The sequence below is a fragment of the Sturnira hondurensis genome, unplaced genomic scaffold, assembly GCF_014824575.4.
Source record: "Sturnira hondurensis isolate 20B ecotype Veracruz unplaced genomic scaffold, ASM1482457v3 Scaffold0006496, whole genome shotgun sequence".
Taxonomy (NCBI): Eukaryota; Metazoa; Chordata; class Mammalia; order Chiroptera; family Phyllostomidae; genus Sturnira; species Sturnira hondurensis.
In genome coordinates, this window is record NW_028079127.1 from 12011030 (window position 1) to 12037909 (window position 26880).

At 35.1% G+C, this 26880-nt stretch overlaps 1 protein-coding gene across 5 annotated transcripts in view; it reads right to left on the reverse strand.

Moving 5' to 3' along the window:
* Positions 1-7771: 7771 nt before the first annotated feature.
* CPSF6 (cleavage and polyadenylation specific factor 6) overlaps positions 7772-26880 on the reverse strand; it is a 35374-nt gene continuing 16265 nt past the window's right edge. The window contains exons 6-11 of one of the 5 annotated variants that reach the window (XM_037049474.1): positions 26679-26789; positions 25668-26172; positions 22901-23016; positions 22095-22248; positions 19235-19424; positions 7772-12591 (exon numbers count right to left, since the gene is read on the reverse strand). In XM_037049474.1, coding sequence (XP_036905369.1) covers positions 19238-19424; positions 22095-22248; positions 22901-23016; positions 25668-26172; positions 26679-26789 — 1073 coding nt within the window. In that variant the 3' untranslated portion in view covers positions 7772-12591; positions 19235-19237. Of the gene's footprint in view, positions 12592-18887; positions 19155-19234; positions 19428-22094; positions 22249-22900; positions 23017-25667; positions 26173-26678; positions 26790-26880 lie in introns of those variants that run through there. The other 4 variants (XM_037049472.1, XM_037049473.1, XM_037049476.1 and 1 more) reach the window with 4 other exon arrangements.

Below are 26880 nucleotides of genomic sequence, written 5' to 3' on the forward strand. Positions count from 1 at the left end.
TGAAGGCTAAACTAATTGAAATGAAGGGAGATGTCCAGGATACCAATAGCGATGGAAAGGAAACTGGGACTCAAATCAATGGAATGGACCAGAAGGAAGAACAAAACATCCAACCAGAAAGGCATGAAGAAATGAGAATTCCAAAAAAATGAGGAGAGGCTTAGGAACCTCCAGGACATCTTTAAACGTTCCAACATCCGGATTATAGGAGTACCAGAAGGGGAAAAGAAACAGCCACGAGTGGAAAACTTATTTGAACAAATAATAAAGGAGAACTTCCCCAATCTGGCAAAGGAAATAGACTTCCAGGAAATCCAGGAAGCTCAGAGTCCCAGAGAAGTTGGACCCGAGAAGGAACACTCCAAGGCACATCATGATTACATTAGCCAAGACCAAAATGAAGGAGAGAATTCTAGAAGCAGCAAGAGATAAGGGGACAGTCACCTACAAAGGAGTTCCCATGACTGTCAGCAGATTTCTCAAAAGAGACCTTACAGGCAAGAAGGGGCTGGAAAGAAGTATTCCAAGTCATGAAATCCAAAGACCTACAGCCAAGATTGCTTTATCCAGCAAAACTTTCATTTAGAATGGAAGGACAGATGAAGTGCTTCTCAGATAAGGTTAAGTTCAAGGAGTTCATCATCACCAAGCCCTTATTATATGAAATGCTAAAGGGACTTATCTAAGAAAAAGATGAAAAATATGAACAGTGAAAGGACAGCAAACTCACAGTTATTAACAACCACACCTAAAACAAAAGCAAACCTAGAGGACAGCTAGATCAGGAGCAGAACCATAGAAATGAAGAACACATGGAGGGTTAGCAACAGGAGAGTGGGAGAAGGTACAGAAAATAGCATAGACAGTAGGTAGAAAATAGATAAGGAGGAGGGCAAGAATAGTGGTGAAAATATAGAATCTAAAGAACTTGAGACACGTGGTTATAAACTAAGGGGGGGAGAATGGTGGGGGAGGGAGTATGTGGGTGGAGGAGAATGAAGGGGGGAACAGAACAACTGTAATGGTATAATCAATAAAATATATCAAAAAAATAAAAATAAAAAATAAAAAAGAATCTCTGATATCCTTCTTGGTAACTGAAGCTTGGCTTGGAACTTTTAGTTCTTATGTTTGCCCTGTACTGGTGATATTCCTTTGGTCCTGAATGCACACAACTAAACTGTTCCCTCAGTTACAAAATGGAGTTCATAAATCATGGCCTACAATTTTCTTACATAAAGCCACCACTAGATGGCAACACGCTAACATTTAAATATATTTAAAAACATGTAAAACGTTTTTACATGTTTTTAAATATTGGGAACACCACAAAATATTTAAATATACCAGTTTTAACCTCCAAAATTGATGGACTTTTGAAAGCATTGTTTTTTAAATCCTCACCCAAGGATATGTCTATTGATTTTTTGAGAAAGAAGAGAGGCAGGGTTGGGGATGGGGCGGAAAAACATGGATTGCTTCCTGTATACCTGGCCAGAGCTACAAAGCATCCATTGTTGAAAAACACGAATGTGAGAAATAGGCATTTTCACATACAGCTGGAATGAAGGTAAATCAGAAGGCAACTTCCTGTGTCAAGAACCTTAAATGTTCATATTCATTGAATCAAGCACTCCGGCAAAATTCAGACAAAGATTTCCTGATGTACTGAATATGGAGTATAAAGGTCAAGAATGATTTCAACGTTTTTGCGCCTAAGGAACTGAGATGATGGTGTCGATGTGAGCTGCTGGGGAAGACTGTGGGCTCACTAGGTGGTGGGGAATGGCTGAGTGAAGAATTGAGATGCCTATTATATTCAAGTAAAAATGTCCAGTAGGTACTTAAGTCTCCGGTTTAGGGGAAAAGGTCTGAATTGGAAATCTAAACTTAGGAAAGAGACACAGCAAAAGAAACTCAGGATAGATGGCACAGTGAAAATTTAAATTAAAACCTTCACTCATGACTTCCTACTTTACATACTTATGCTAACCAATCAATTAACTTCTAAGAGGCTTGCTGTCTTCAACATTCGTGTAAGCAGGGGTCTAATAACTTTAGATTTACTGACAGGTATGCTCAATATGGATGAGAGAAGCCATGCCATTCATCTCTGTCCTCCAATTAGTGTTCATTCAGACTCAGATCATTTAGAAAGCCATAAACCAACTGCTACGTACGTTTACGACGGGAAGTCTCCCAGTTGGCACAAATGCACAATGCATGTTTACAAATTGGTTTGAAATGTGAAATATAGGATAGCTATTATGTAGGTAGAAGCTGCAAGTATCTATGAAACATTCTTCATACAATTAACAAGATACCATACAATTTGTGGAAATATACATTCTAAAGTAATATATTCTGAAATGTTCAACAGTTCAGGTATTGATAAAGCCTTTACAGTTAGCACTTAAGGGGAGTGGAGGCTTAGTTTGGTAAAATTTATCAAGTCACTGAAAAAAGCTGATCTGGAATCAAATCCATTCTAACTTCAACTCACCATTCTGCTATCCAGAAACCCTCAGACATCACTGGCTCGCTTGTAAAAGAACACTATCTATCACTACTAACAAGGTGATTTAAGAGTAAGTACAAGAGCAATTTTTTAAATGCTGATGGCAACCAAACACCCCATCTCCACCACAAATATATGGATGCATGAGTGATTCTATTCTCCAGCTGGGTTGACAACCACTGAATGGAAAAGCAACGGAGAAATTAAGTCTGTCCCATCCTGTAGCTTGACACAACTACCTACACCTTCTCTGTGACTGCTGCCACAAAAATACAGCCTTTCACCTATATTAACCAAATCCTGATCACACTTCCACATTAGCTCATTCTCCCAAACTTAAGCCATGACCCACTGTACAATGCCCGCATTCTTCCATTTTTTAAAAATCCTCACCTAAGGACATGCTTACTAACTTTAGAGAAACATTGATCAGTTCTCTCTAATACATGCACAGAATGGAGACTGAACCCATAGCCTAGGTAGGCGCCCTGACCAGGGACCAAATGCCCAACCTTTTGGTGTATAAGATGGCATGCTAATTCTGAGCCACCCAGACTTGGGGTGCCCTCAATCTTATCTCAGTCACTGACAGGTCTTAAAATTTCTACCACCTACCTTAAGCCCACAAACTTATCTTTACCTACTCATATCTCCCTCTTTAGATGTGTCCTTTCAATCCAAAGCCTCTTGTTTCATACTTAATCTCAATGAGTTTGAGTTTGTTTCCCAAACTAAGAGCCTGAAAAGTTATACAAGACTCCTCACCCCACCCCCACTCTCCACATTCTCCCCATATTTAGTTGGCTTCTTCTCTAACAGATACTAAAGTTACAGCTTTGACCACATCTACTAAACTCCAAAACCGTATGGCTACACTATTTCTTAGATTTCAAAAGCACTTAGTTCATAAGGCCTCCACCCATCTTCTAGCAGTTTCTCATTTCAGTCAATGGCATGCCATTATGTAAGCTCTAAGTCATTCTTCTTACCTTGTCATACCCCAACTTCCACTAAATACTGTCAACTTTGCCTTCCACTAATTTCTCTATTTCTCCCATATGTCCCTATAATTGAAGACTTTTAATAGTTCCATCAGTTTACCTCACTTTCCCTGCTGTAATCTGCAACCAAGACTTCTGAAATGCTATTCTAATTGAGACCCTTAAATGATCCCACATCATATTTGAGACAATATTTAATGTGATTTACAAACCCTGAACCGTCCTACCCCTTGCCTATTTCTTGAGCCCCACACAGAGGTTATGACCCTCACTGCCTATTTCAGCCAAACTGGCATTCTTCAAATTTCTAATATGCTCCCTTCCTGCCAGAAGGCCTTCAGTTCAAACCTCTTTGCTTCTAGAAGATTCTTCCCTTCACTGTTCATCAAGGTCTGTTATTTCTTCTTTAGGTCTCAGTATAACATTAAAGAAATAAAACCTGTTTTCTGAATGTAGCTTTTTGTAAAGAATGTATATAACCTTTACCTGGCACTGACAATGACAGCTGATTGGAACTGACACAAAATCAAAAAACTTGCTAAAATATAAAAGGGAAACCATTTCTAATACTATCTGTTTTATGGCAATTAGTGGCTAGGAAATAAAAGTAAGATACTGAAAAAAACTTGTAACTCCTTTATTTAAAAACCCCGCCCTGGTCAGGTAGCTAGGGTAGTTAGAGCATTGTCCCTATAGACCAAGGTTGCATGTGGGGTTTGTTCCTGGTCAGGGCACATACAGGAGCCAACCAATGGATGCGTGGATGGGTGGAACAAAACTGATGTTTCTCTTCCTCTCTCTAAACCAACAAATAAAAACAAAGAAAAAAACAGTAGAATGAAAACAAAATTAAGCCCCTTTCACTGAACTAGGCCTTAATCTCATATAGTGTGTGCTACCTGCTTTAAAAGAGGTGCCTAATAATCTTTTCTTTCAGTAAAATACTTTTTGCAAGAATCTTAATTCATATACCAGTGTGCATCAATGAATGAAATTTTCTTTAAAATGTAAACATGTAATAAAGTATTAGGTAAACTAACAAAACCTGAACCACAATTTTAATTGGGATATGGAAGAGTTCTCTACAATCTTAACTTCTTACTCATTAGTTATTTCAACTGTTTAGATTGTTACCTTCAATACACTCTGAAGCATACAGATGAGAAATTGGGGACATGATGTAATACCAGACACAAAAAAACTTACTGAGGGCCCTGGCTGGTGTAGCTCAGTGGACTGAGCACGGGTCTGCAAACCAAAGGATCGAAGTTCGATTCCTAGTCAGGGCACATGCCTGAGTTGCAAGCCAGTTCCCAGCAGGGGACACATGAGAAGCAACCATACATTAGTATTTCTCTCCCTTTCTCTTCCCTTCTCTATGTCTTCTAAAGATACATAAAATCTAAAAAATAAATAAATACAATAAGAGAAAACTTACTGAAATCAGAATGTTACTATTTTAACTTATTAATAAACTATTTTAAAATTTTTATTCTTACAATGTAATACAAGGTTTATTTTTAATGCTTTTGAATCTTTACTGTATTTTTTCCATTACCACAATTTAATGTTTTAAAAGTACTGGTAACATTTTTGTTGTGCTCCACCAACACTTTTATTGATTCAAGTCTAATAATAATCCCTCAAAACTAGGCAAATGTTTTCTGAATCTTTAGAATATTACATTTCTAAATCTTTTAATTTTAGCCAGCTACTATCTGCTTTAAGGACCACCAAATGCCAACAGAGGAGTAACTACCATCCAGGAGGCCAACTTAAAATACAGAAAACAGTCTGAATTTTACTATACTTCATATGGTCAATAGATATACGAGGTCTGTCAGGAAAAAGTCCAGCGACTGTTAATGTAATGAGAACGGTTTGCAGGACATCCATGAAACTTGGCAGCCAAGGAGAATGGACTGAAATGTGCATGTAAACAACGACAACTTCACTGTACTAGGCAGTGGGGGCAGTGGATACCTTTCAGTGAGCATTTGTACTGTATGGCTGTCACATTCAATATGAGTGGATGTGAGGACTTCCAGCCAAGATTAAAGTGTAGGTAGATACACTTTGCCTCCACATATAACCAAAAGAACAAATTTTAAAAACAAAAAACCACCAGAAAATAGAACTGCATGAAAGTCCGACAACACAGGAATTAAAGAACATTCAGACTCATAGGAGGGGCTCAGGCAAGCAGCCAGGCAGAGAGAAAGGGTGGCAGGGCAGTAGCTGGTAGAGTAGGCTATCCCACAATCCCATGTGGATAAACCGGGAGGAACAACTGGAGAGTAAGACAGACTGTGCCACCCAGGGTACCAGTGTGGGGAAATAAAGCCTCAAAACCTGACTGAAAAAAACCTGTGGGGTTGCTGGAATAGCAGGAGAAACTCCCAGCCTCACAGGAGTTCACTGGAGAGACCCACAGGATCCCAGAACGTATACAAACCTGCCCACCTGTTAATCGGCACCCGAAGGGCCCAAACTGCTTCTGGGTAGTGGAGAAAGTAACTGAAAGTCAGCCAAGAGCCCAGCAAGCAGCACTGTTCTCTCTCGGATCCCTTTCCCACATATGTGCCATGACACAGCTATGTGGGTTGCCCCACCCTGGCAAATACCTAGGGCTCCGTCCCTTACTACCTAACAGGCCCTCCAAGATATACATAATTGAGGAGAATTTCCCCAATCTGGCAAAAGAAATAGACTTCCAGGAAGTCCAGGAAGCCCAGAGTCCCAAAGAAGTTGGACCCAAGGAAGCACACACCAAGGCACATCACAATTACATTACTCAAGATTAATGAGAATCTTAAAAGGAGCAAGAAAAAGAGATAGTTACCTACAAAGGAATTCCCATAAGACTGCCAGCTGATTTCTCAAAAGAGACCTTACAGGCAAGAAGGGGCTGCAAAGAAGTATTCCAAGTCATGAAATCCAAAGACCTACATCCAAGATTGCTCTATCCAGCAAAGATGTCATTTAGAATGGAAGGGCAGATCAAGTGCTTCTCAGATAAGATCAAGTTAAAGGAGTTCATCATCATCAAGCCCTTATGATACGAAATGTTAAAAGGACTCATCTAAGAAAAAGATCAAAACTATGAACAGTAAAACTGACAACCATCAACAACTGAACCTTAAGAAAACAAACAAACAAAAACATAAATGAACTGGCCCTGGCTGGCGTAGCTCAGAGGATTGAGCGCGGGCTTGCGAACCAGGCGATCGAGGTTCGATTCCCAGTCAGGGCACATGCCTGGGTTGCAGGCCGGTTCCTTGCAGGCTAACTACCAGCAGGGGAAGCACAAAAGGCAACCATACATTGATGTTTCTCTCCCTTTCTACTTCCCCTCTAAAAATAAATAAATAAATAAAATCTAAAAAAAAAAAAAACATAAATGAACTAAGCAAAAAACTAGAACAGGAATAGATTAATAGAAACAGATGCCACATGGGGGGGAGGGGTGGGGGGAGAATGGGGAAAAAGGCACAGGGAATAAGCATAAATGGTAAGTACAAAATAGGCAGGGGGAGGTCAAGAATAGCATGGGAAGTGGAGAAGCCAAAGACCTTATACATATGACCCATGGACGTGAACTAAGGTGGGGAAATGATGGTTGAAGGGGGTACAGGGTGGAGGGGAGAAAAAGATGAGACAACTGTAATAACATAATCAATAAATACACTTAAATAACCGTGAGCAAAACAACAAATCTGCATCAGATTTTGCATTAGTCTTAAACATTCCTCCAAGGAAACTAACTATTCAGATGATTCAAAAGGCCTCAGCTATGGGCGACTGGATTGGCAGCTTCATTGTGAAAATGTGCCTACTCATATACCAGGTCTCATGCAGAGTTTTTTTGTTTTTGTTTTTGTTTTTTTTTTTGCAAAACATCAATCCACCTTGGTCACTCAGTCCCCCTATAGCCCAGGCTTGGTACCCTGTGAACTCCTACCTTTCCCCAAAACTAAAACCCACCTTCGAAAGGGAAGAGGTTTCAGATGGTCAGTGAGATTCAGGAAAATAGATGGCAATCGGGAGAACTGTGTGAGCTCCCAAGGTGCCTACTTTGACGAGGACTGAGGCACCATTGTCCTATGTACAATGGTTCTTGTATCTACTTCAATAAATGCCTCTTTTTCATACTATATAGCTGGATACCTTCTGGACAGACCTCGTACATTATTTAAACCATATACAATGCTGAACGAATTACAAATCAAACAAAAGGACAAACTGCAAAGTATTATCAAAACTGGTTTTATTATCAATACAAGATAAATACCATGCTTGTTACTAGTGCAGTTTAAGGCCAACAATGGCCATATTGCAAACTGCTGAACAATCACCTAAATGCTAAAGAAAAAAAAAAGACAGAAAGTAAACATTAAACACAAAATTGCAATTACAAACATTTTAATAAAATGGAATGAGCTCTCTAAGAAGCAAACATGGAAGTCTAGTTCTCATGGAAACCAAAAATAAGTAATTTTGATCAAATATCACCTTACCTTTTTGCACAGAAATCTTATTGTGTGAAGTCACCAGAGTCAATAGCTAAAATTTCAAGACTTTCTTTGGCCTTCTAGTATTAGACAAATTATTTACAAACCGTGATTCAGTAATTCATGGATACTGGAATATGATACAATTTTTTTTGTTAAGGGCATTCCATTAAAAATTGTAAAACAACTTTGTAAGGCTGCACAAGGCTGTAAACTACTTTGCTAATATACCACTGGATGAAGAGGAAGAAGGAATAATAGACCTTTTTTTAAGGCTAAAGTCATCAATGTTAGAGATGCATTCCTTAGAATACACTATGATTTACCCCAAAGGATCCTTTCCCATTAAATACCACCTGAGTACTTCAATTTTCAATGTAAAAAAATAAACATGAATCCACCACTGTATTTTAAAATAACTTATAAAATGCTGAGAAGTGTTACGTAGTAACAATGCAACAAGAAAAAAATCCATCTTCAAAATGAAATGTACTTTTCCTGAATGCCGGTTCTGTCCAAATATGAAATGACTGTAAAACATTTACACCCATACTCTCATATGGAATGAAAAATTCTCTGTAGTATTTATTATCCACAGACACCATTTCAAGATTTGTGTGACTTCAATTAAATTCTACTTAGTATTTTAAGACTCCCATTATAATGTTAATATAGCAGGAAGTCTTTAAAACATTAAAATCTGCCTGTATGTAACCAAATGTTTATACATCCCATACAAAAACCATAGTAGCTGCATACTCAGTGTGAATGCCAACAACCTGAAATTTTAAAGAAACATTGGTTAAGACAAACCTAAATCAATCTGAGCAGGATACAACTGTCTGAATATTTTTAATATTCAGAAAAATTCCTATTGCTTCTTTCTAATGCCAAGAAAGAAGAGTGTTAAGAACTTCCTCTCAGAAGCCTAGACATTTTAGCACATTTTCTATCTCAACTTACAATGAAACTTTAATTCTGTATCTTCTGATTTCTCTAAATCAAAAATCTCACATTACTAACGCAAAGAATGCTGTATGTAAGGCCACATCTTAATAAATTTATAATTTTTGGTTGAATATTTATTTAAAAATTAGTCTAAGGCTTCTAAGAGTCAAGTTGCTAAAAAAATACACCAGTGTTTAAACTGAAGATTAACAAAACACACACACACACATACTTTAAGAACAGAAAGATAGAATGCTTTGCTACAAAAATCCCACTTAATGTATTTTAGCACAAAAATGTCCAACACGTACAATGGGTAAGCGTGCATTTAAGTACATACAACCGTGGGAAACATTTACAAACAGCTATGGGATGCAAATGGACTTAATGGATTAAAATTTAAAAGGCAGAAATTATCTGTAAAACACCAAGAATTTCAATACTGTATTATAAAGAATCAGAACATACACTTTCTCTTAACAAGCTAAACCTCAAAACACAAAATTGGAGCCATCTTACGAGATACAGAAAATGCAATGATCATTCAGGTAGTAAAAACCAAAATGTAGAGAGCACTCCAACAGGAAGTTTGTAGTAGAATCTTATTGTATAAAACTGTATGTGTTTAGTTATTGGCACATTTAAATACGTAAGGGAAAAGTTACCCTTCCAACAAATTTTCCCTTTCACTATAAAATGTTATACAACGTTCATTAAAACCTCCATGTTTAGGAACTGACCTTAAAAAACTAGTAAACAAAACAATGTCTCCACAGGAGATTTAAATAAAAATAATACTTTAAGCTACAATGCGTAAGTTATTTGTGAACTGGAAACTGTAGTTAACTGCTTAAGAATAATATTCTAGGTAAATCGGACATTAAATGGACTATGACCACTAGCCACTGCAACTTAGGCCAGATCTTGCTTATGAAAACTGACAAAATAAACACTTCCAAATTTACATTGGAATACCATTCCAGTCACATATGTCCTTTACTAAAGGTAGCACACTTCAATTCAAAGTGTTGCAAGAAGCAATACCTTTCAAGTGCTGTATCACTCACATGTAACTTTACTGGCTGAAAGGAATGTTGCTGCACAGCACTAATAAATGCTTATGGTTTAAAATTAACTTCAAGTTTGTTTTCATATCCACTATAATTATTACTAAGAAGAAACTGAAAGGTCTCCAGGAGTCTTTTTTTTGGTGTGTCTGTAAGTAAAGATTTATCTCTTTGGATTGTTTTTATACATTGAAAGAAATGTTTTGTTTTTGTTTTTTCCAAATTACATCAGCCCACAGACAACAGAAGGGATATAAATAAAATAAATCTTGCAATTTTCACCTTTACAGCTATACATTCATGTGCTATCAGGTAGAGAAAGACGGCAAACATTAATTGGCCAAACCAAAAAGTTATTTTCCTTTGACAATACTTAAAAATAATGGACTAGCAGCAAGCAATTCTAGTACACTCACACCGTCTGCAATAATGCCACATAGTGAAATCAGCCATGTAGGGAGAAGAGTGACACAGAATGAACAATTAAAGGGTTCCAGTGATAAAAAGTGAAAAAGTAAATGAAGAATTAGCATAAAATTTCCAGTTTCATCAAATTCAAATGCAGTTAAGAGTTTTATGGTTCCATTTAAAAATTGTTCAGAGAAAATTTTATTATCATGGATATTTACTTACCTTTTAAGTTTACTATTACCTAATTTCCCCTATATTATATATTTATGTCCACACTTTGCATTAGGACATTATAATGAAAATATAAAAAAAACTAAGAAAATGACAAAAAAAAAACCTATACACAAAACAAGAAAATCAACTAATACAACTGTCAGATAATGTTAAAAAGGCAAGTGCATTTTCAACAAGGTAAAAGACTTCAAAAATTTGAGAGCGAACAGTTCTGATAAACACCAATGATCCATGCATAAATACTCTCACAAAATATTTGAAAATAAAACTGGCAATATCATGAATAATTTGAAACAGCTAGTTTTGTGAGAACTTGTGTGACAGCGCACAAGAGGAAAGTGAGGACTGCAGTACAGTTCTCTAGAGGGCTTCTACAGTTGCATGTGACATAATATCTGGGATACCTAAAAATACCTTAAGCACTGTCCTAAAATATGGTGATGCTTTGAAAAAACCAATGTATATTATCAGAAGATCTCTCAAAAATAACCAGATTTCAAAAGCATTAAAATTGTAACCTTCTTAAGGTTTTAAACTCAAATTTCTGTAGTGATTCAGAATAACCTTCCTGTAAAACGTCTAATCAAGAGACACTGCCTATGCTAATTTTGCAATTTAAGAACATATGCTAGTCAAGTGCTTCTACTGTAGGCCTATATGCAAGGCAGGTTTGAAAAAAAAACTTTGATTAAGTAACTCTAGCACGAACCAATAGGCTGCATTGAAAAAATACAGAATTCTTTAAACTGTGGAGATAGGGTATACCTATAAGCTCCCACTACACACACAGGAGAATACAACCTGATGTTAATAAACCTCACATCCTTCAGAAATCTATATAGTAACCAGAAAATAAAGCTAAGGCTTTCTGTACTTCATTCTGTCTGCTGTGTGACTGTATTTACACTGCCCAGGGCTTCAAAAATTAACTACGAGCACTATCATATAAAACCACAAATAACTGCCGCATTAAATCAGAACTGTCAAAATATTTTTTCAATGCCAGCAGTTTACAATTAAGCATTTCCAGTACATCTGTGCTGTAATTAAGCTGCAGTACTGTAGCAAGTAACATGAGTCTTTACTAAAATGTTAAAACCACAAAATCATTTTGACCCCTACACATTGCCTGAATTGCTGTCTGTGAAGTTTCATTTTTACAGGTTTACATACCATTCAGCAAAACTCACAAGCTAACTAGATAAAAACAGCTAGAAAAGCAGAATATAGAAATATTAAATATCCATGTAATCACCTATCCTAATATCAAAATCAAGGGCAACAGACACTTAATTAGTATGTTTAATTCACTGAACGCAAGATTAGATTGATGCATATCCAAAAATGCTATTGCAATGCGTTTTTAAAGGACAGTATAAATGTCATAGTAACATTATCTTTAGATATTGCTGAACACAAGACTTTCCCTGAGGTGTAAACATCAAATAACTTGAACAGCTTTACACATCAGCCCCATTAAACAGTTTATTACAACACTACATCTATTGTAATCAAAGTGGTGCTGTTTACAGACATTATCATATGAACATTTTTAACAAGAACATACTACTATAAAAACAAGCATTTACTTGACATTTTTCCAATTGCTTGCACATTATAATGGCCAAAAAGTATATAACCAGTAATAAAGTTGCAAAAGCTATAACTTTTTAAATCACACAGGTTTTCTTCAAATAAAAACAGTTAAGCAACATAAAAAATAAAAGTAGAGCTACTGGTTACCATTTATGCAGATTTGCTTTATTCAGATCTATTCCTGTTCATTTTATCCATGAATCCTTACAGGTTCAGTTCAATCACAAGAAGCAAACTGCTGGACAAGCGTCATGTTTCCCTCATGAAGACTGTTTTTGTCTTGGAAGGTGTTCCTCTTCCTTCAGCTGTAATGTGTCAAAATTTGTGATGTAGATTTTGCTATTCCCCATAATACACAGAAAAACGCTGGCTTAACTATACATACACAAGTCGTGCATGTACTTCACTGTTACGTATTCTAACACAAAATAAGAATTAACTGAAACAGTAGCTGCCTTTGTGGTGGAAAAAAAGCTCCCAATTTATATGATAATTAATACCAAGACATTCTGATTTTATTCTTCGTGGAAATTACAGCCTTATAATTATAATTTAATGACTGAAACAGAAATGAAAATATAACAGCTACTGTTTCTGTGATAAAAACATTTATAAGTCATTTTCTAAAGTATGCATACTACAAAAATAAATTTAAAATGCTTGAACGATTTAATGTGATTATTTTTCATTCAGCCACATATCAATTCTACAGAACGCATTAACAATTAAATGCGAACTGAATATAAAATGCAATAAATTAGTTTACAAATTAGTTGTATTTATTTGACAGCATACAGGAACTTCTGAAATGTTATCAAAAGGTCCTCCATGTTACAATATTTATAAATAAGATTTATGAATATATAGCTCAGTATGCACATTTAAATAACATCCACATACAAATCTTTAGACATAATACAAATTTAAAACATTTACTTTCACTCTATTCCACCTGTATTTAAATATTCAATGTGTATAAACTAACCAAAAACAAGCTAAATAGCAATCTACAAGGATAAATTTCATTGAAAACTCACATGAAGAAAAAAATAACCAATAATCTGATAACTAAAATTTCAAGAATACATAAGTATGTAAACTTCAAGTAGAGCTTCACAAAAGAGACATTTAATTAACTTGGATATAAATGATTACTGAAGTACCAGGTATTTAAAATATAAATGCAAAGAGAACATTTCAATAAATCTTATTATTGAAATAGTAAGAGGCAAAAGAGCACAATATTTTAGTGGTATTTTGCCATTAAATTAAGAAATATTCTTGCTCTAATAAGAGTAATCAATATTCTGTTGAAACTATTAATTTCACCATTTATGTCCTTTCCACTAGCTGTGAGAATCTTAAGAGCATCAGTACACATATACATATTTATACTGCCTAGTAGTAAAACCTAAACCACAAGGCTGCAAAAGAAAAAAACAGGGCTATAATCCTGGTCTTTCTCTTTTAAGTGGTTTTTATTTGCCCATGTTCTTCAAAAAGATATTTAAGCCATTTGTAATGTCACCTACTACTGTACCCTTATCTTATTGTTGATGAATCTTTTGGTAGAATTATTTCATGGAAAAAATCTAGAAAAACTGCTTCCATGTATTATTTTTATTTGCAATGTACTTTTAAAGCCAGTATCATAGTATTAAAGTGACAACAAATATGAAAAAAATGGATTACTGAAAAAAGTCATAAATCTTACTGTCAAAGAATGCTAGCTGCTCCCTGTTTTGTTTTGGTTATGGTTGGAAGGATGAGTCATTAAAAGGGAAAGTTTATTTAATGTAACAGTGAGCAAAATAAAAATACCCAACCCTTCCAAAAAACATATGGCATACATTGCAACTTTATGTCATTTATCACTCCAATGGAAAATTTTACTGCTTTTAATGTAGAAAATCCTGTTCATAAAATCACAACACATCTTTATCCAGAATGAATGCACTCATCTTTTGCATGATTTATACTTTTGAGTTAGAGCTTTACTATTAATATATTAGTCTCTCGTTTTCACCATACAGACATGAAATCTGGGGAATACTCTGACAACTTATATTTCTATCTCTAAACACATTACATTTATCCATTGTGGAAATACAAAATTTACAAACTCAAACGAAAGCAAATTTGAAGGCAATACAACCCATATCCAATAGTCCAATTCCATATTATAGTCTTAAATTTCTAAGTAGACATCTACATAAACAAAGATACCAAAAAGCTTAAAAGTGACAAATACATCCAGTGCTTGTTTTCCAAATACCATTTGGTCAAATCTTTTCACGTCAAATCCACACAATTACTTGCTTTAGCTATCAGTCATAAAAGGAAGATCTATGGTAACAGGTGTTAAAAACAACTAAGTTGACAAATGGAACCTACACCTCAATGAAGTCTGTCAAGTGAGCACTAAACAAAATTTCAATACAGAGAGGCATCTGCATTTTCAGATTAACGAGAGATCAAGTTAATACTAACAAGTCAAATAATGAATTCTCTGTTAAAAACTATCTAACCAACTTTGTTAGCAACAGTATCTTAAATGCATGGCAAATCCAACCTTCAAGTAAAAGATTCAAATATACATTAATATGCTTTTTTGTAGGTTTTCTTATTAATAATTGAATTTTACTAATTCTAATTATTATTTTTATCTGAAATGTACTCATTTATTTTCTTTTCTTTTAAATTTACTTAGTTTAATTGTTATTCAAGTAACAGTTTTCTGTCTTTTACTCCCATCCCAACCCACCCCCAAATAATTCTAATATTTTAAAGATGTGCTTTTATTGACTCAGTGAAATAAAATTTACTTTTATCTCAAAACTTCTCCTTAATGAGAGGAATGGAGATGGGGTGGGCAAAAGAAACAGAATCTTAATATAAGTTAAATCTTTTTGAAAATCAAAATTCCTTCCTGCATCAACAAGAATATATTACACAAACTTCTGTTTAGTGTAGATGTTTATGGAAAAATTCCCTTCCTACCCAAACATTTCGTATTTCCATCTTTCAACCTTTAGACATGGTACTTACCTCATTTTAACTAAAGCCTTTTATTACACTATAAACCCATTACATGATCGTTGCTAGAGGCAGTTCACTACAAAGTAGAAATAACCTTCACCACAAACAAAACTCAGCTTTGCCCTTAAAATTTCACAAAATGAACATTTCAAAATAAGCTGTGTGATTTAGAATTCGCCATGAGTATAAATATGCTACTGCAGAAAGCAAATTGGTAAATTTGGATAGTGCATACGGCAAACTTGGCCCTTGTTGGTTATCAGGTTTTCATTCAACAATGCTAACTAGTCATTCAAAACATTATTCATTCAAAACAATTTAATTTACAAACTAAAACAACAACAATAAACTTCATACTAAGATGATGGTGAGAGCAGAGTGACTCACACTGGCACCAATTATTTTTTTAAGAGGGAACATTAATTGTTTGTCAACAACCATATTCTTAAACCACAGTGAGCAAAGACACACTATACAGTCATTCAAGGGATCACTTCCTACCCTCCCACACTAAACAATTAAGATAGCTGTGTAGTCAGACAGGTTTTGCAAGTAATACTAAAACCAAGAAAAATTAGAGCAAAAAAAGTGAAAGCCAGCATATCCAAATGAAGCAGTTAAGATATTCGGAAAAACACAGAGAAAACACAGGGCTGGATAATATTAAGGCAGATCTCAGATGACCTAAGAGTTACAGACATAATTTTTCAATCTCATTACCAAAAGCATCCTTCATCAGGTAATTAAGAGAATTTAATTTTCACATAAGCCTCAAAGTAATACTAACGCTTAAGAAAATGAAACATCTTAATACCTAAGAAAAAATTTATGGTTCTTTTGGCTTTTTTTGTTTTTCACCAAATTAATGAAAAGTTATAAACTGAATAAGGAATGCAAAATGCCCTAAATCTTATGTAATACCACGCTCTTAAGATCATAACATTTATGGCTAAGGCAATCATTCAACAAAAAGCAAAATTACTTAATCCATATTTCATACATGATGCTTAAATTTTTTTAGCAAAGAAATGGATAATGATTTGAGAATATATAAAACCTCATTTATCAGGGATGAATAAAAAGTATTTTTAAAAATAATCTGGTTTTAATACTCTTTAGTACACAAAGAGAAACTGAACTGTTAACAGAAATTTACTGAGTAGGGTTGTTCCAAACAAGTAGTAAGTGGAATGCAACCTAAAACAATTCAATTATGAAAGTAAAATTATTTCTGTAAGAAGTGTACAATCTTAAAAACACTGAAATACTTTTGTTTTGCTCAGAGTGGTCTGAGAATAGAGGCAGAAATTACAGAATTTGAAGCACAATGTATTTACATACCAAAAATGTACAATACTGATATTCCCATTAAAATATTATCTATTTAAAATTAGATATTGTAATGCTTTTGGAAAAACTAATACATTTTAAAAATGAGAGAATGCAATTAACATTACCAACAGTTCAAACATAAAAAAATTAAGATGGAACAGACATTAATAGCTTGCCAACATCATTATGTTTCCAGTTAAATTAAGAACTTGCCCTTTTAGCCATTCATCAGCACTTTAATAATAGATTACATTATTGTTTTATTTATATACAGACTTACTGGCATTCACTTTAGCTTCCAAGTTACTCTCATTCCATTTAGTCAACTTAAGATTTACATGAAAGCTCAAAAGGACTCATATTTAAAAACTTCTGTAAAGGTCAACAGACCTTATTATTATGGTTATTAAATGTGCAGAAAGTTCACTGTATTTAATCCCAGTCCCCATCCCTTTATTCATGTCTACACACGCAATAAGTAAGTTTGGTATAGCAAAGGTATAATATTCCAAAATAACAGAATTTTCTGCACTGGAAAAGCTCATGTAAAATTTTGCTTGGATGAAGGCACATAACAATATTACAACTCAATTCTGATTAATGTACAAATAAAACATGGAAATTTTGGTATGGTACACATCAGTGATTAATAAGAAATGTCAACAAATAGTTTGCAAGTTAGGAATTCACAGTTAATGTCTGAATCCTTAACAAAACTCAAGCCATAATCTATTTAGGTGTACCCATTACTAAGAATGTAATGTTAGTTAACTCAAACACTATGCTAGTTTAAATAGAACCAGTTAAAACACCACCAACAACAATAAAAACCCAATCTCATTAATTAACTCTGGGCACAAACTGGTCCAGAAGCCCCTGATGAAGACATATAATCTTAAGAAATGACTGAAAATGTATGCAGGTTTCATTAACATGCTTTCAGTAAATGGAATCTCACTGAAAGCCGACAAAAGTCTAAATAAAAATTTAACTTGTAGGATCTATACCTTGTTAAAGAAACGAAATGGCTGATATAGTTAAGCATTCAGGTAAAGTTGGCCACAATTCACCTTAGGCAACTGATGGACACTGAGAATTTTTTGCTGAGATCAGATCTATTCAACCAAAGGGGAAAAACCCTGTATGTTTAGATTTTAATCTTTGAATTTACATGATACAACATTCAATTCTTATTCATATCCAAAACACAGCATCAATTTCAATAAGCTTGATTTTAAAAGTGAAAGGTGATTTGCATCATATTCAAAATGTTTTGAGTTATTTATATTGAGTTCTAGTAATACAATACATGAAGGACTATTTTAAAATTAAAATTTTGATACTCAAAATGCATATTTGAAATGCAAGGAAAAGTTTTAAACTGGAAATAATTAATGAAATAGCCTGTTGTGTACCATAAAAATAAGATCTATATCCTTACTTTCTAAACAGTATTATTTTTAAAAAATTTTACCATTTGCTAAAATATACCTACTATAGTTAGAGAAACTGCTATTGTATCACAAATTTACACAGTTGATAGTTTTTGATTTTGTCCGTAACAATTTAAATACTAACAATTACCATCACTTAATTTTTCAGTGTTTCCCATGATTAAGAAAAACAATTGTGTGAAGAGTAATTACGTATGAAGGGTTTGTTTTAGCCTAATGAGTACACCACCAACACATAAAGAAAAAATATTTGTTTACAGAATAACCTTTGTGTAATATGCACATGTCTTTGTAGTGCCCTCCTCCCACTTTTCACATGAATAAAAATAAAGTTACACGTGAAAATGAAGCAGAAACATAACTCTTCCCGCTTTATGGAAAATGTACACAAGAAAGTTTTAAAATACAGAAAAAAAGACAATGATTATGGTTTATGAATGAGACATCAAAGAAAATTATTTCAAGGTTATTTTAACCTGGGATGTATAATTTGATATGATTTAAAATTCACAAATATGAAGTACCCTGAACCCATTTAAATGGAGTAGTTTTACATCTTCTTCGCAAATGATACTGTTTCTTTTCTTTTAAAAACAAAAACCAGACACTAGAAAAAATGCAGCAACTAAATAATGTTTTTTTTGAAAGTAGAAATGCTCTTTCAAAGTTGAGTAACCATCCTGTACTTTTAAAAGTTTTAGGGATAAATTAAGTTTGTTCCAGGAGAGAAACTTGAAATATAGATATATATATATGAAGTAACTCCCTGTATTTTAATATTTTAAAATAAATCACATGCTAATTATGTGATTAAGAGAATTCTAATTTTTAGATTTTAGAAGTAGACAATGAGTCCTCTTGATTATTTTCTTAAGACCCTTAAAAATCTGAAAGCTAAAAGTTATAACTCAGCAATACAATATTCAAAGATAAGAGGTCAAGATTTTTTTTACCTGTGTTTACTTACCTGTCATTTGTTTCAGATGCTTCCAGAAGATTAAATTCATAACAAGTAGTTGGACCAGTTAAAATGTAGATATATACTGTATAAACAACAGCCTTGGAGTTATGATGACTGTTAACAATGTATATACTAAATTCAGCAGGAATAAGGAATACTCACCTTCTAACGATGACGATACTCGCGCTCTCGGTCACGCTCTCGGTCTCGATCTCTGTCCCGGTCCCGGTGTCTCTCTCGTTCTCTACTTCTCTCTCTATAATAATCATCGTGACGATCTCTACTGCGGGATTTATGACGCCGACTCTTTTCTCGTGATCTACTGTGGTCCCTCTCTCTTGATCGTTCACGTCTTCTAAAAGAAATTACTGGATTAATGCTCTTCATAACTGCATAGCTTAAAAAGACTTCCAATATTTTGGTGTTTAGCACCAAAAATACCAAAGGCAAAAAATTCTTTGTAAGTCTAGCTTTAAGACTTATGATATCCTGAACTGTCAATAATGATTTATTAACTCACCTAAAAGTATGAAGTAGAAATTCCATTTTTAAAAATATTCACCCCCAAATTGGGAACCTGTCACACCAGGGCAACACACCATATCATCTGTTATATCTATTATAAGTGGTAGTCTAAAACAGAAATGTAGTGTTTACTGAATGAAAAACAGAAAGATGAAGGATAAAATTTCAAAGAACTTGTGTTTCAAGCTAAAGAACAGAGACGGTAGTTTTGTAAATTCATGAAATCACTCAATATACAATGGAATTTAAATGTCTAAACACTACCTATTGACATAGATTATCTAAAACTATATATAAATATTAATTTTACATTTATAACTAACCAAAATATGCTAATGCTCTAAGAACTTTTCTAAAAATATATACATGTTTGCTTCAAGGGCTGAGAAGTGCAATAAATAGCAGAGAAGAAAACCTAGTAATTGTGACCACTAGTAAAGACTGGGATACTATTCACATTGTTACTTAATGAAGAGAAATGTCTCAAGAACCACTTAAAAAAAAACCAGATAATTTAACAAAGTATGTTGCCTAAAGTACTTTTAGAAATTCTATTCCAAATCTGAAATTTACAATAAGGAGATAAGATTGTTTATGAGTTGAAATTTCTACTTTGTGTTTTTGCAACAGACAACTACACATAGCAAGCATTTATTAGATGCTTACTTTGGATTTCAACAGTTTAAAGAAGACTGTATAAGATATGGTTTTTAGCTATGACTAATTTGTTCAGACAAAACTCCTTACTTACACTGGGTCCTTATAAAAGGTAATAATTATAAAGCTGAGGACCATAACAAGGATAAGCTCCTTTTCCTTAATTGTATGAAGCAGACTCTACCACCAGATAAAGTACACAAAAGACAGATCTAAGAGTATTATGTGAAAATTAAACTTTCAAACTTTCAAAGTTTAACTTTCAAAAGCATGCAAAATTTCAAGGCTAGCAGTAATGCTAAAAAATGGAATTTACCTAATCAAAAAACTAAAAATAGATCTTTCATTCATGAACTCCCTTGTTCAAGAAACGTTTATTCAGCACCCACTCTGTACAGTCATTAGAAGTACCGCAGTGACAGCCACTATGGAAAACAAGTATGGAAGTTCTCCCCAAAATTAAGAATAGAACTACCATATGACCCAGGAATCCCTTTTCTGGGTACCTACCAAAAAAATTAGAAAACATTTATTCATAAAGACACAATGTACCCCTAGGTTCAATGCAGCATTACACATGGTAGGCAAGACATGGAAATAACCAAAGTGTCTGTCGATGGATAACTGGATGAAGATGTCCATACACATACACAATGTTCGTACACACAATGAAATACTACTTGGCTGTAAGAAAGGATGAAATACTGCCATTAGCAACAACACGAACAGATCCTGAGAGCATCATGCTAAACACAGATCAGATAGAAAAGGATGAGAACCACGATTTCATTCCTATGTCAGAGATAAAACGGAAAACAACAAACAAATAATAAAACTCATTGACAAACAGTATGGTGATTACCATAGGGTAAGGGAGGTAGGAAGATTTTGAAGAAGGTAAAAGCAGAGGTCAAATATATGAAAGGAGACTAGACTTTTGATGGTGAACAGACACTGTAACATGCAGATGATGTATTATTGAATTGTACACTTGAATATTACATATTACTGTCACCCCGAATAAAATTAATTTAAAAAAAGGAAACATTATAGTGAATAGTATGAGGAAGGCCCAAACTCCATCTTTCAAAATGTACAGTGAAAAAAATGTGGATTAACAATAAGAATGTAGTAACTACTATGAAAGAAGTAACAGAACGTGACAAAATATCCCAGGAGAAGACAGACCCCTGATAGAAGTTAGAGTAGAGGCATGAAAAATAAGAAACCACGTGATGAGCCAAGGAAAAGGGCTCCTAAAAGAATGTCAAGCATAAAAATGGCAAGATGATCAAGTGTTTGAGGTGTCAAGAGAAAGAGAAGGGAGTATAGCACAAGAATAGTAAGCAAGCAGAGAGGTACACAATAAGGATGAAAAGACAGGGACTATTATTACATAGTCTGTTTACAGTCTTATTCTAAGAGTAACTGGAAGTCCTTAAGGGGTTTTAAGCAAATGAACACCTGACATTTGACTCACAGTTAAAAAAAAAAGACACAAAGAATTCTAACTAATGAGTAAACAGAAGTTAAGTATAATCAAAGTCCTATTTTGAAGTCCCAAACAGCCCTGGCTGGCGTAGCTCAGTGGATTGAGCGCGGGCCTGTGAACCAGACAATCTCGGTTTGATTCCCAGTCAGGGCACATGCCTGGGTTGCAGGCCAGTTCCCGGCAGGGGACACACCAAAGGCAACCATACATTGATATTTTTCTCCCTCTCCCCTTCCCTTCCCCTCTAAAGATAAATAAATAAAATCTTTTTAAAAAGTCCCAAAAAAGTTCCTGTTTCTATTTATAAAAGCAGTAGTTTTAAATAAACATGAGACAGGAAAGTTTTACCTTGATCCAGAACCATAAGACTTGGATTCAATCCCATGAAGGCAATCTTGCAAAGAGCTAATAAGAACTTTGCAACGATCATCAGCAGATACTTTGGATTGTTTAATTAAGGAAATCGCAGTTACCAATGTCTCAATAGCACTCCCATAATCACCTGTGAGGGGAAGACAAGCTCAAGTCAAATGAATTTTGTTTTCAAAACAACACCAAACCACCTGGAGTAAGAGTGATAAAGCATTTTACAAAAGAAGTGAACTTTAAAACAATAACAGAAAATGTCTTTTTTCTTTTTTTCAGTGTTTCACCATTTGGAAAAAGAAAGTACAATTTATTATTATAGCTGTGTAAAGCAGGTTATCACTTTGTAAATACGGTAATAAATGAGTTGCCCTAAGGCTCCTGAATTAATGACAGGGATAAGAGTTAAGCCTACACCTAAAAATTTTTAATTAGGTGTTTTTCTATTAAACTGTGACACATGGCTTTCTTCAATACCTTTTAAAATAAAATACAGGTAATGATTTAGAAATATAAAAATAATTATTACATACAAATGGTTATTCTTAATAACACAAATAAGAAGTATTAGCCCTGACTGGTGTTGCTCAGTGGACTGAGTGCCAGCCTGCAAATCAACGGGTTGCTGATTCGATTCCCAGTCAGAGCACATGCCTGGGTTGTGCGCCAGGTCCCCAGTGGGGGGTGTGCAAGACACAACCACACATTAGTATTTCTCTTCCTCTCTTTCTCCCTCCCCTCCCCTCTCTCTAAAAATAAATAAATAAAACAGGAAGAAATATACTAACCAGCACTGGCATCAGACACAGCTCTTGAAATAGCACTGCTTGAGATTGCCCTGTTTCTGTTCATGATTTCTTCAAACTCAGCTTCACTCAGTGGTGTTCTTGCTGTATCCATTTCCCTATGAAATCAGAATAAACCTTAAATCAGACTCTCAACAGATCTTCTAAATTAGTATTAATAGTATAAAACATTTCATACTGGCTGCTTTTGACAAAGGCCTTAAAACTAATGTTTACTTTTCCAGATTGAAGCATGCCATTTCCTCCTACAAAGAAAGCAAATCTAAGCAAAATTCTTATACCACTATCTAACAGCTGAAATGAAGTAGCTTAGAAATCTTGTCTTTCTGAGGTCCAAAAACCATATATTTACATCCCTACAATATTCTTGACACACAAAAATAGGTATAAGAAATTGTTCTGATGAATACATACACAGACATGCACAGCTGACTACAAAAAAACATAGCCTATGCAATCAAGAGCAGGAGTTTGGTTTCATTACATTTGGATCCTCTAGGCAGAGGGCCCAAATCACAATCGAAGAATAGTAAATGTCTGATAGCTCTGACTGGTGTGGCTCAGGGGACTGAGTGCCAACCTGCAAACCGAAAGGTTGCCAGTCTGATTCCCAGTCAGAGCACATGCCTGGGTTGCAGGCCAGGGGCATGTAAGAGGCAACCACACGCTGATGTTTCTCTCCCTTTTTCCCTCCTTTTCCCTCTGTCTAAAAATAAATAAATAAAATCTCAAAAAGAAAAAAAGTCTGATAAAATAAAAAGTACTAAGTGTAAATATTTATTGAAAAATGAGTAAAATACCAAGATTTTCTAAAGCTGCTTGAGAAAGACAACTTTAAAAATTGTACATGTACAGTACAGGATAAGGTAAATTTTTTGGTATCTCAGCTACTAGTTACTTGGTAAGACACTAAAGTTTAGGATACTGAATTGAGGCTATTCACAGGTCATCGAATTTTTGCATGCTTGATAAGGTGTTAATTTTATTTCCAAAACTTTATAAATATCCTGACCAAATTATAAGTTGTTCAAAATCCATGTCTGATCTCAACTAAATGCTGTGACTTCTGCCCATCAAAAATCAGCACACACACCACCTATTAAAAAACTAGTCAATAATACCTCCTCCAATTCTTGAAAACCTGATACTGGATATGATTCAAATTTTAAGCTGTTGAACCAGCCATCCAACCCAGCCCTATACTAAAGGTAAACACTTGATATGTCGTTAGTTGGTCATGGGAATTGAAATGAATAAAATAAAATTATACTAACTTAGCAGTTGTAACATTTTCTTCTATAGAAAATGAAGCATTTTGAGTAATCACAAAGATGCAACCTCCATAAAGAGATAACTATTAACAGACTTTGTTCACAACATCAAATTTACTAGGGGTGGAGCATCTGGGCAATTATATGGTATTAGGCAGACACTGAAATCCATTCTGGAGGATTCTCAGACAAAATGAAACACGAAGTAGTATAACAGTGATAATTAAAGAATACAAGATCAAACAATAATCTCAAAAGAAACTGAAGGGGTAAACATTTCCTGGAAATTTTTAAAGAAGATTTTACTAATTTTTTTAAAGAGGGGAAGGGAAGGAGAAAAAGAGGGAGAGAAACATTAATGTGTGGTTGCCTCTTGCATACCCCTCACTGGGGACCTCGCCCACAACCCAGGCATGTGCCCTGACTGGGAACTGAACTGGCAGCCCATTGGGTTGCTGGCCAGCACTCAATCCACTGAGCCACACCAGCCAGGGCCATTTCTTGGAAATTATAAACACAGCTTCCCAAGTTATGACAGTATAAAAATTATTTTAAATAATTTTTAGCCCTGGCTGGTGTAGCTCAGTGGATTGAGTGCAGGCCTGCAAACCAGACGATCGCGGTTCGATTCCCAGTCAGGGCACATGTCTGGGTTGCAAGCCAGTTCCCGGCAGGGGCCAGTTCCCAGCAGGGGATTCATGAGAAGCAACCATACACTGATGTTTCTCTTCCTCTCTCCTTCCCTTCCCCTCTAAAGATAAATAAATAAAATATTTTTAAAAAATAAAATAATTTTTAAATTACTTTGAAGAGGGGCTAAGACATCACTTAGTTCAACAGGAGTTTCAACCCAGCTTTTCTCCAAAGTTGCCATTATTTTAATTTCCACAAGGCCTGTGTTTTACAACCCTTCGTCTACCCAAATATTATTGTATATTATTTAATGTTCCCACTTTAATTAAAAGTTAGTAATGTGCTCCTCAGGACTCACAGGGAACATGAGATAATCTGTAGTAGTTATCAAATAAACTCATCTAATTTCCTAAAACAATAAAGAAACTTTGGAGTGTTCTGTGTAGTGCCATCAATTAGTAAATGAGATTCAAATTTTAAAAATCTTAAAAAATTAGAATTCTGTATGCTTATTTTTATTTTTTTGCAGACATGATGACCCTTAAACATTATTTTTTAGATAATTTCAGAAATAATAAATTATCTTTTTAAACCTCTTTTAATGTAAAAAATGAAGAAATAAATCTCCAGGACTTAGTGACTTGCCCTAAGTCACATGGCTATATATGTGGCGGAGCTGGATTATTCCCAAACCCTGTTCTGTATGTCATACTGTGCCTTTTCTAAACAAGAAGAGAAAACTATATACCTGGAGAAAAGGCCACAATTTTTTTTAAAAAAACCTCACTGATGGAGCCTAGAATATTTTTTTACCAAACACAATTCAAAAACACATACTATCTTACCTTCCAGGAGGCCCATAGTCACCCCTATCATATGGCGGAGGTCGGCCATAAGGATCTGTTGGGGGTGGACCCCGGCTATCTGATGTAGGCATGCCGCTGTTAGTTGGTGGAGGAAAGAAAGCTGGGTTCACATGTGGAGCTGGTGGTGGAGCACCTGGAGGTGGTCCAGGAAGATGCGGAGGAGGAGCAAGTGTAAGGGGTGGCCCAAGAGGACCAGGTGGGCGAGGTGGAAAAGGGCCTGGAGGTGGAGGTGGTCCCTGTTGTGGAGGTGGTGGACCAGGAGGGGGGCCGTAGCCTGGAACTGGAGGTGGAGGTCCAGGAGGAAGTGGACCCAATGGAGGCTGTCCAAAAGGTTGTCCAGGAAAAAGAACTGGTGGTGGAGGGCGATCTCCTCGATTAGGAGGCCCTGCTAGAGGAGGAGGCAGAACCTGACCAGGAGGTGGAGGACCTGGTGGACCAGGTGGGCCTGGAGGGCCTAGGGGTGGACGTGGTGGAGTCTGTCCAGCTACAGAATAAAGTGGAGAGAGAGAGAGAGAGAGAGAGAGAGAGAGAGGGAGGAAGGGAAAGGGAGAAGAAAAGAGAGGGAAGGGGGAGAGAGAGGAAGAAAAACACTTCAATAAGTTATTTTTAACCTTTATGCCAGGTTATACTTTTAAAGCATAACTCAAAGACCAAGATGCTTTCTCTTTAAATAAAACCCATGTGGTAAATGCTACAATAACAATTACAAAGGTGAAGTCTATCCTTACAAATTTAACTTCTCAATTTATGCTTAAGAAAAATTACTGTAACAAAAACTTGGCAAAAGACAATAATGCTTAGAGATAGTTTCCATCTTTCAGTATACACACATTTCTTATGGTGAAATAACCCACCTTATATTCTACTCTGATGCCAAGCTAGAAAGTGAAACAAGGAAAAATGGTCTTGAAAGATTTTAAGAGGTAAGAAAATAAGACGGATGTAAATATTCTATATATAAGTCAAGCAAGTTTGGAGAAAAATAAAGACCTTTTAGGCCAAAAATGGGTATTTCCTCTATGCTGTGCCCCATATGCCATGGAATCCTAGTTTCCAGGAACAAAGGCCGAGTTCCTTTAACAAGATGCTTGATCAAATTTCCTGGATTCCAAAAATAGCATAACAAGGAGAGTAAGACACATTAATAATGCATTACTTGAAAAGAGAGAAAAGGAAAAGAGGTATATTAGAT